Source organism: Abramis brama (genome assembly GCF_963993115.1).
Source record: "Abramis brama genome assembly, chromosome: 11".
NCBI classification, from domain to species: Eukaryota; Metazoa; Chordata; class Actinopteri; order Cypriniformes; family Leuciscidae; genus Abramis; species Abramis brama.
In genome coordinates, this window is record NC_139973.1 from 10,464,694 (window position 1) to 10,476,314 (window position 11,621).

Below are 11,621 nucleotides of genomic sequence, written 5' to 3' on the forward strand. Positions count from 1 at the left end.
GATAAACAGAAAGAACTGAATTTATTTGAAATAGACATTTTTTTTAACAATTGAAGTCTTTCCTGTCACTTTTGAACAATTTATTGCATACTTGCTGAATAAAAGTATTAATTTCTTTAAAAAACAAACAAACAAAACAAAACAGAAAAAACAGAAAATCTTACTAACATCAAACCTTTGAATGGAAGTGTACAACTGCAAATATAACAATTCTATTTCATATTGCCTTATAGGAAAAACACTGAATTCCTTGAAAAAATAAAAGAACTTTGACTTGACAAGAGAATTAGCAACAAATAATGGGTTTATGCCCACATCTTGTCTAATATTGATTGCAAATATAAAATTGTACATACAATATATTAAGCAATGCAGTGTAACTGTCCCTTGCATTTGCAGGGACCAAATGTAACAATCAATCCTTTAAAACTCAAAGGATTGTTCAACCACTAATCTGAATATTGGTGTCTATGTTGGTTACAGACCTGGGTCAACTATTGTCCAGTAGATGGAGCTATCCAACAAAGCCCTGCATAGCAAGAGGATATAGTAATGCACTTCCATGAAGACAGAAATATATTTCTAATGTCCAGCAGGTGGCGCATTCATTTATACATGGACAAGTTTTCGTAATTCTTTATATTTCTTAATTTTAACATCAAGTGCTCAAAATGTCAGTGTTAACTGCATATTTATTATGACGCAGGAAAATTCCAGTCCATAAAAAAAAAGTTAGCCAACAGATGGCGATCTTGCATATTTTTCTTGGAAAGTGTATCAGAATATTTTGTCCAACCGAACCATAACAGAAGAAATAATCACATAAAAGTAAAAATTATATATGGTGTGAGCACACAGAAATAACAAGTTTGTACAATTGTATACTAATAACTCTAATTTGTAATTTTCACATTTTATACATTTTTGTTTTACATGTCAGACAAACACACTCCACTCTTAAAGGGGAAGCTGAAAAGCGCATGGTTGCCAATCCGCGAATTGGGCTACTTTTAAACTTTTAAAGGTTTTACATATTTTATAAATTATATTTGACTGAAATGGTTGTATTGCAATATTTTATATGCTACCAATGATAATACTGTACTAGATGTTACGTTTGGTGAAGGAGGGACACTGGTAGGGAGCTTTTGAGCTGTGTGTGTGTTTATGATCACTACGATGTAGTGGTTTTCAATTTGCATAATAGTGACTGTAAAATATGTAGGCTATTTTAGGTATGGGAGCGGCATATTTTGAGTTTTGATGTTTGGGATATGGTCATAGGGCAACTTTTTGGCTATTTTTTTTGATTGGCCATTGGGCTAGTTTTGTTATGCAGACCTGGCAATCCTGGCCTTCAAGACCTTTTTTGAGGTAACACTTAAAAGTATAAATAAAAAGCAAACAAGTCTTGTCCTTGTCCTGTCAGAATTCACATATATAATAATGTATTATCCATACGAACTCTTTAATTTAACTGTATGATAAATTGAAGGAAAAACAAAAAAAGAAATGCTTTGATAAACATTAGGCTACTATACTTAACCATCATATGATGTTCATTACAGTGCCATTTAAAGCAACACCAAAGATTCTTTTGTACCTTAAAATAATGTTTCCAAAATCGTTTCAGTGGTTCATCAACTCGTAACAGGGTGAACGGCACTTCTGTATTCGCTTTGACCGCTATAACCGCACTGTTTGCCAGATCGGGTAGCGGATCTGTAGTTCGAATGAGACATAAGAAACTACAAATTTGACTTGCTTTACGGCAAGCGTTACAATAGCAACAACAACAACAACAACAACAACAAAAATAGCAAGCAATGTCATTATTTAGTTTTTATTCGTTTCTGATGTCGCAATACATCATACTTTAATAAAATCATGCAACATTGTCTGTGGACATCGTTATTTCCAAAGCCGGTGCTGGATAAACAAATAGCGTGCGTGAGACGGTAGGTTGCGGTAGTATTTACAACAGCGGTAATGGACAATTCCGCTTCTAACCTGTAAGGGGACCGAAGAGGAAAAGTGCTTTGGTGTTGCTTTAAATGACATGGGTCAAAAGTTTTTCAGAGGCCAGAAACCAGGCAGAAATAGTGAACAGTCAGACAATGTCTCTGAGAGGTAATTAGTTGGGTGTGTGAACAGTTCGTAAAGTCAATAGGTCTGTGAAGGTCTCAAAAGTAACTGTGTTTAGCTTCTGTTTTGGACGTTTAGGATCTGGCAGGTCTTCAGCAGCAGTACACAAGACTCTTACTCTCTGATTTGAAAAATGTAAAAAAAAAACAAAAAAAAAAAAAACATAATGCACAGTGTTAATTATTTTGATAATATATTATAAAAATTAAGATTATATATATATATATATATATATATATATATATATATATATATATATATATACAGTATATATATAATAATAATAATAATTTATTGACAGCCAACCTCAGTGAAATAATGCAATTGATGCTAGAACTGTCTTTACCTGTCGCATAGACCCTGGAGTGGTGCCTACCAAATAAATCATCCACAGTGGAACAAGTAGGGTGGAGGAAAGGGTGAAGAAGCCACCAATTGCATAGCCCCACCAGGGGTATTCATACACATTGTTGAACTTCAGAGGGGTGTATTTAACCAATGAGAAGATAAACGTTCCCTAAATAGAAAAGAAAGTGAATGCTGAGCAGTGGGAACCCATCAGTCAGTCTGATATGCTTTGTCACATTGAGTCAATGCACAAAGCCTCAGAATAGGAGAAGGTCTTTCTTGTGTTTTGAAGTGCTATCAGTTTAAAGACAGACACAGGTGACAGGTGTCAGACACAGACTCACAGGTGGCTACAAACCTTCACATACTGCCCTGAGAGCAGTTTGTGGATACAGTATGTAAAAAAAGCCTTAGAAAAAGATTTCAAGGAATTTAAATGATACTCACTGTGCAAATAGCTGGTGTTAGATATTTCCAGCAGCACTTCATGAAGGGCCAAGGCCGATATCCAATCATATCCTCAATGTTATCATAGAGACGGTCTGCACCTAAAATGAAATAATAAAAAAAAAATTAACTCGGAAACACTGTAAATCATTTTATCACATTTTTTTTATTTTGTTAGTTTGCTTTTAATTGGCTAAGAATTTAATATACTTTTGACTTGGATTAATTACACATCTAAGAAGTTGTTCTCTAAATATTTCAACAGAGGTCGCCAGAGTTGCAAATGCAAACATGCACCATGGTTCCAGCATTTAAACAGCAAACTTTGCAAAGTCAAACAAATGAATTACCATATACCCATCCAACACAGATGGACTGAAGGATGGCAAAAGTAAGAAGAGTCATTCCACTACATGCGTAATAGTCAAAAAGCTGGAAGACATACAGGCCACCCTAAGAGTAAAACAGATCAAATTGCAGACATAAATTACAGGTACTGCAGGTGTGGGTTTTGTTTTTGTGGTTGCTTTAAATCAATCATCTTTGTGTTCTTATGAGTGAATCTCACCTCTGTTACCATTAGCAGACCAAAAAGGAAGCTGGCAGCACATATGAAGAGGAGAAGAAATTTACGCCGATGTCCAATTTGGAAGAAGGAGGGATACATATCCGAGATAGCCGTTACCAGGGCTTCATGATACACGAACTGATACATTAACAGAAAAAGCTTTAGGGTATCCGTTCTATGAGGTAATGAATTAAATAGAGAAAGATTAGTCTGTATAGCTGCCTGTATTTACCTCGCTATCCAGTCCCAAGAATATTATCATGATAAAGAAGAAGATTGCCCATAACTGAGGCAGGGGCATCAAAGCCACAGCACGGGGATAAGCAATGAACGCCAATCCAGGACCTGCCACAAACAAAAGTTATCAAACAGATCCTTTCCCCTCTTTGAAAACTTTTGACACACACAACCAAATTACAATAATGTGAGTGGAGTGTTTAATAATGCAAAAAAAAAACAATCTAATTGTGTTTCAGTAGAACAATTGTGTCACCAAGACCAAAAGTAATAATGCTGTATGCTTATTTTTATGCTGTAATAATCTTCACCTGGTTTATGAGAACTCAAGCCTTAAATATGACTTTTACCTGACTCTGCCACCATTGAAATATCTATTCCCTGTTCATCTGCCATGAAGCCCAGGACCGAAAATATAGCAAAACCAGCCACAAAGCTAGTTAAGCTGTTGAGCAGACATAAGTATACACAGTCTCTGAAAGACAAATAGCAAAAGACAACATGCGTTGCTAGTGAAATTTGGAATGAAAGGCAAAGAAAACAGACTCATGTCACAATATAGATGTACTTCTGATGTGGAGAGTGTTGCATTAGATCAACTAAAGTAGGTACCTGTAGCAGTTGTTGTCATATTTGTTGTAGCTTCCCAAAGCAGTCAGTACTCCTGTACAAACTCCATATGAGTAAAATATCTGACTGCCTGCATCCATCCACACCTAAAACATCAGTTATTATTTTAAAATCCAATAATTAAAAATTCACTTTGAAACTTTGGGTTTCAACATTACAAATGTCCTATATTTTCAGCAAAAAAGGGCAAAAGAGAGCAGCTCAGTGCCTGCGGGTCTGTGAGACGTGTTGGATCAGGGTAGAGGTAGTATATGATGCCATTCTTCGCTCCAGGAAGAGTAAGTCCACGGACCAGCAGCACTACCAACATTAAATAGGGAAAAGTGGCAGTGAAGTATACCACCTGAAAACAGGAAGAGAGAGACTGTTTCAGCGTGGTGCTCGCAACACCATGATCATGAGTTTGATTCCCATAGTGCACACATATAACTGATCATACTGATACCTTGAATAAAACAAAAAACATAATTCGATGTAGAATTAAGAAGATGTAGGTTTAACCACATGAAGTCTTTTTTTTAAACTAAATCCATTAATTTTTTTAATTTAACTTTTTAACTTAAAAATAAAAAATGTAATTAAAAACATTTATTTGTTTGTTTTTTTATAAATTCATTACATGTATTTATTTATTTATTTATTTTTAGTTTACCTTTAAAATAAAAAAATAATTTTGTATTCTTTTAAAACATTTAAAACAAAACTTTTTCAATTTATTTATTTATAATATTCATTATTTAATTATTCATTATATTCAGTATATTTAAATAAATCCATTAAAGGTATTTATTTATTTGGAAAGTTTACCTTTGAAATTAAATTAATGTTTATTTTTTAATACATTTTACAATACAAAATTATTTTAATTTTATTGCATATTAGTTCTATGTTTAGTCAACGGATGCAAACTTGATGATGTGTAAGTCATTTGAAAGTCACTGTAAAATTGTTTACTTTAAAATGTGTATATCTACTTAAAGTTTATTTATTATTATTATTACATTAGTGTACAGTAGCATACGGGCTAAAACTAGAAACATGGGGCACAAAACTTTATGCACATTCCATTTTCCCGCTCATGGGTAAATATATCTTGCCACTCATTTTGTGTTACATCGTTAAAAAGTTTAGTAAAGTTCTCACCTTGCCTGTAGACTTCACTCCCTTCCACACACAGAAGTAGCAGATGATCCAGGCCAACAGGAGACAGAGCGCCAAGTCCCATCTAACATTACCCATCTGTTCTATTCCCTCAGACAATCCCAAAATTCTTCTCCTGTAGGCATAAAATATGGGATCATTCTGTTTTACAACCTTTATTGTGATTCACTTCAATTAGCTGGGTGCATTTTGTTATCATGTGTTGCCTTTAAATGCAAAATTCTACTTAACACAATCAGGTTTTAATGGGGTGCTATTCCAACAACTTACTCCCAAAACTCAATAACAGGGGATGTGCTTTTCTCTGGAGAATATTCAGTAATGTTGCTCTTGCTGAACTCTTTGCAGTTCTCTAAATAAAGAAAGGTAGTGGTTATTTAAATGACATAACCCAGTATTATAATAATTCACACTGTTCTGTATGGGATACCTGTGTTCCAGTAGTTTTTGCAGCTAGCCCATGGCAGCTCTGAACTGAAGGACGAGAAGAGGTAAAGGAAAGCCCAAGCTAGAATTATGATGTAATAGACTCCAGTATAGAGGACAACGACTTGGCTACCATAACCGAGGCCTGTGGGGGGAAAAATGCAAGTGAAGTAAAAAGCAGCAATACAATGATATTGAAAAGTCACTGTATATGAGATCATTGCTCACCTTCAAACAGTGGACAGATCTTCCTCCAGCACGTGATTCCACCCTGACTGGTGAACTGACCCAGTGATGTCTCCAAAAAGAAAAGTGGAATCCCACAGGTGAAGAGAAACAGCACATATGGCACAAAAAACGCCCCTATATGACAGAATGAATAACTCAGATTTATCAACACACAGTAATATACACATCAATACTGTTCTTATACAATGTACTGAACTTAGTCCGTTTTAACTCACCCTTATAAAGATAACAAAAAGGGTTTAATAAAATGAAATTATCTAAAATGGTGGTCCACAAATTAATGTTCGATTTCTAAGTAATTTATATGACAAATTAGCAACATTGTATTTAGTTAAACAAAAATACAATATTAAGTTAACTTTAACCAATACTAAAGCAATCATGCAAGTAATAATCAATAATGATTTTAATAATTCAAATATTTTGTAAGCATTTAAGCATGATGTGCTCACTAAGGCTGCATTTATTTGATCAAAGATAAATAAAAACAGTAACACTGTGAAACATTGGTACAATTTAAAATATCTGTTTTCTATTTTAATGTTTTTTATGTACTTTATTCCTGTAACGGCAAAGCTGAATTTTCAGCATCATTACTCCTTCAGAATCAATGATTATTTGGAGCTCAATAAACATTTCTTTATCTCAATGAAGAAAATAGTTGTGCTGCTTAATATTTTTGTGGAACCCGTGATTATTCATTCTTTAAATAGAAAGTTCACAAGAACAGCATTTATTTGAAACAGAAATAAACAATGTAAAAGTATTTACTGTCACTTTTAGTCAATTAAATGCGTCCTTGCTGAATAAAAGTATTCATTTCTTTCTCAAAAAAAAAAATTTGACCCCAAACTTTAGAAGAGTAGTGTACATTAATGAGTTATTCAACACCATATTATAAGCCAGAATTAAAATGCATCCCATAAACGTTGGTTTAATAAAAAACAAAACACACTTGTGCATGTATTCATACCACTGTTTGTGTGGTTATTTTTATGCCAATAACACAGAATGTTTGGCACTGATCTTAGGCCCTTAGACCCCAAAATATTAATATTCATATAATAACAAACCTCTATGGAAGAGCCCCTCCTATAACATCGAAACAGCAGAATTTTTTTTAAAGAATTTTTTTATGTTATATTAAGTACATATGATAACTCAAAAACGTAAACACCCAAAAACAGGATTAAATATCAATATTGCACTCACCTCCCCCATTCTTGTAGCACAAGTAAGGAAACCTCCACACATTTCCCAGGCCAATGATGTGCCCTGCTACTGCCAAGAGAAACTCCAGCTTGTTGGCCCACTGCTCTCTCTCCTGGGTTTTAGGTCTGGCCTGCACTTGGGCACCATTCATGAGGTTCAACTTCACCTCTGGCCTTGAGCTATGCTCCATGATGCTAATGATGGGTTGAAAAAACAAACACACAAAAAATAAATACATTTACAATATGAACAACTCTAACCCTATTTTTGTCTACAGTTGCCTACATTTATAAAATACAAATTCATATTTTCATTATACTACATCAGTATTGTTTTACTACACGCCTTAAGCACAATATATATTTAATTAATAAGATGCATAATTAATACTGCATTACTTCCACAAATGTAGAGTAGTTGTTATGAAACATATTTCAGGCATTATGAAGAATGGGGCCCATGTTTAGGGTCTGGCCTCATCTGTTGGAAATGATAGTATCAGTGGGCTCTGCAAACAGCTGCACGTGTTTCTTTCACGTGTTTTTACCTCTTACAAAAACTAATGATAGACCAGTCATTGACTATTGGAATATACAGTATGTCCATATTGGTATACTATACATATATACTAACTACACATATATACATAATATAATTTTACTGGTAACACTATACAATAAGGATCATTAGTTAACATTAGTTAATCTTAGTTAACATGAACTAAGAATGAACAATACTTCTACAGCATTTATTTATCTTAGTTAATATTAATTTAAACATTTACTGATACTTTATTAAAATCAAATGTTGTATTTGTTAACATTAATGTACTATGAACTAACATGAGCAAACAATGAACAGCTGTATTTTTATTAACTTACATTAAAAAAGATTAATACTGTAACAAATGTACTGCTCATTAATAGTTCATGTTAGTTAATACATTAACTAATGTTAACTAATGAAGCGTTACAATTGTACTATACATACTGCATGCCTATAATTATTATGTAATGTTTTGTTTTGTTTCCTCTTTAATATACTCACCAGCCATAAAATGATGCATATTATCTTGCAACTTCAATTGCAGAAAATGTAATGTAAATTTAGTATGCTTAAGCTTTTTTATTTCATTCATAAATACAGCCCTCATATTGCCATTGCCAGAGGCATCCAAGATCATTTCAACATCTCACCACAAACAGCTTAAAAACAAAAAACAGGTTTTTTTAGACACCCACGCTAAAAGTCTTTTTATATCTAAGGTCTGGTCACCCACACATGTGTATTTAAATAAGATTGCCTAACAATTGATTCTTATATGCTTAAAAAAATTATTGGATAAAAATGCATAAGAAAGGTGCTTACCTGTTGTGGACATGGTTTTGCTCAGGACATACAGCTGAAACAATGCCTGATTTTTTTTTTTTTTTTAAACTACAGCAGTACTGCTGTGTTTCACAACAACAAAGTGTAATGTAATAATGCAAAAAAAATAGTAATCAGAATACCTGTGAATTGTGACGAATCCGTTTTGTATGTCCCCTTAATGCAGTGCTTGTATCTAGGTTAGCAGTTCAAAATAATGTCCTCAAAGACAATGACTGAGGAGTGGCCAAACCTGCTTCAGGAGCTCCTGAACGAGGACTGCTAACCATGTTTATTATTCTCTGCTTTACAAGTAAATAAAACCATACCAACATGTGTGTGTCCCCTGGCCTGTTTTATGGTATGTTTTCTTAGAGATAAAACAGAAATGTCTTATCAGTGGAGTAACTGGCATCCAATTGGTTTCTTTTGGCTTCCCCTACTCTCTCTGGCTTTTTCTAGATCTTTCTCCATCTTTGAGCCTGTCTGACAATATAGCAATAGCTTCCTGAAAAAAATACAGTCTACTTTCAGCAGTTCTCTCACAAGTTGAATTAGTAGTAACTGGACACCTTTCCTTTTGCATTGTCAAATGCATTCAGACAGGAAAGAATGCTGAAATACCTGAATCAAATGTGTTCTGTATGTGCTCCATTAAGCAATCAGTAATTGCTGCACATTTCATGGCAAATGCCATTCTTCCATCAGTCCTGCAGGATAGGCCTATAAATCTTGGTGGGAGATGGAAGAGTATCAATTCTGAAACTGATCACATTCAAGTCAATTTTTACAGTTTTTCATTCATTTAAGGAGAGATAGGACAGCTGCTGGTTAATATCTGGCATTAGCCTATTTCAGTATCACTACTTTCAAAACACTGTAGCCGTAGAAGGGTTGTGGAAACGCCATTAACCTCTTAACGAGCGCCCCTATTTTTGAGAATTTTCTGAAAATGACATACCCAAATACAAATGTCTGTAGCTCTTAAACCCTATGGTCCACATTCATAACTCTGATCTTTTTTTAAACTAGACACTTGAAACTTTGTTACCCAAAAGTCATTATAACTCAAAGGAACAGAGTAAAACCAGGTAAAATTTACATGAAAGTGACTCTCGATTTCTTTGAATGAACTTCACTTAGCTCAACAGTGTCCTCTTGTGGTGTCCTCTGAGATCTGCGTTTTTCTATCCCTACATGTGATTGACTTTAAATTTAAAAATTTTATTACATTTTTCAATCATAAATTATTATTTCAATCATAATAATTTTTTTTTTTTTTTTTTCAGCGTGGCTCTATTTTGATTGAGAGAGAACATTTACCAGGCATAAAATACCACGCTGCTTTCTATTTCATCTACATTATCGTAATAACAAGCACTTATTCATGCTGTCTCTTGTTTGCAGAAGATCTCTACATAAATAGCAAAACTGAATGATTTAAATCAAATTGGAGAGAAAAAAATACCCACTTGGCAAAACATGTGTTACCGGCAAAGTGTGTAATCCGGCATTCTATAGAATGCCTAGGTAATGTATAGAATAAGGTAATGTATTTTTTGCCAAAAACCATCAGGCATTCTATACATTGCCTAGGCATTCTATACAATACCGGGATTTCACACCAGCGTCATGCGATATTTGCGCATGCGCATTTAAACTGTCAAATGACTACGTTATCATAGATAGATCTAGCATAGATCATTTCTATGAGGTGTCCAGAACAACATACTAAAAGTCCTAAGAAATCCTAGTTGAGGAAATATGTTAAATTCTCATCAATCCGAGATGTGTGCCAATAAGGCCAGGCAACAATACACCCCAATGGAGCTATTTTTTTCCTTTACTCCTATCAAAATGAAACTTTACACAATGTTAGTACCCATGAAAAGTACAATTTTTTGTATTAGAAGTTTCTTTGAAAATTAATTTGAATATGCAAATGAGCTCAACACTAGGCCTAATTGACTTATGGCCAAGAAACCATAAAGTAACAAGTAGAAAAGACAGGGGCCAAATAACTAACACATTCATGTCCATTCAGTAAGTTAACCTATGCATAAACACGATCAATTTGAAGTCACTTGCCACACTTACCTGGGTTACTTACCACAAAAAGACTTATACTGACCTTAAGAATTGATTGCACAATCTTGCCTCCAGTTGCTTTCTAAATTATTATTATTATTATTATTATTTTGCGAACAAGCCTTACCTAATGACATTCCCCCACAGATAACATCAGAAGAAAGTCAGAATAGCCATTTTAGTCATTAGTAACATGAGATTAAATTTTGGGCTGGTAGATTTACAAATGATTGGTATTGTTGGTAAGATTATGAGATTAAAGGCAGAAGTCATTCTTACCAACTAAACGATTCACTCTCACACAGAAGACAGATGAAAAACCAGATAGACACACTTTCCAGACATTACAGCTCTTTACAATAATTTTGCCAGACACCAAAACTGCTTCTCTTTTTGTAGTTAGCAAGTATTTCAGACCAGGCGGGCCACACATCAGACTTCCACCGTTTGTAAAGTAGCTTTGCAGTGTTATGAGAAGCTAGCAACAGCAATATCTAGGTTAGTTAAAGAAAAACTAAAACAAAAATAAAATAAAATAAAAAAAAACACCAAAAAGAAACCTCCCCTGTTGTTGCTACCTTGTCGTGGTGGGGAGGCTTGTGTGCCTCCTTGACCCTGAAGACTATACCGGCGGGGGTTATAGTATACCCCTGGCAGGTACTACCAAGCCAGGCAGTTTTCAGGTTAGAGGCCAGTCTAAAAGCAGCATTGCCATCACCCATTGGCAGTAGGATGATTGGAT

At 34.3% G+C, this 11,621-nt stretch overlaps 1 protein-coding gene across 1 annotated transcript; it reads right to left on the minus strand.

The window, feature by feature from the left end:
- Positions 1 to 9,075, minus strand: slc6a22.2 (solute carrier family 6 member 22, tandem duplicate 2). Its single transcript, XM_084129180.1, has 15 exons — positions 8,935 to 9,075; positions 7,424 to 7,617; positions 6,191 to 6,325; positions 5,967 to 6,107; positions 5,807 to 5,888; positions 5,519 to 5,651; positions 4,584 to 4,718; positions 4,358 to 4,461; positions 4,096 to 4,220; positions 3,741 to 3,853; positions 3,509 to 3,646; positions 3,291 to 3,393; positions 2,941 to 3,041; positions 2,492 to 2,662; positions 1 to 2,266 (listed from the first exon to the last, which is right to left on the minus strand). Exons 2-15 carry the CDS (start codon positions 7,611 to 7,613, stop codon positions 2,135 to 2,137), a joined length of 1,803 nt encoding a protein of 600 aa, XP_083985306.1. The 5' UTR covers positions 7,614 to 7,617; positions 8,935 to 9,075; the 3' UTR covers positions 1 to 2,134.
- Positions 9,076 to 11,621: the final 2,546 nt, after the last annotated feature.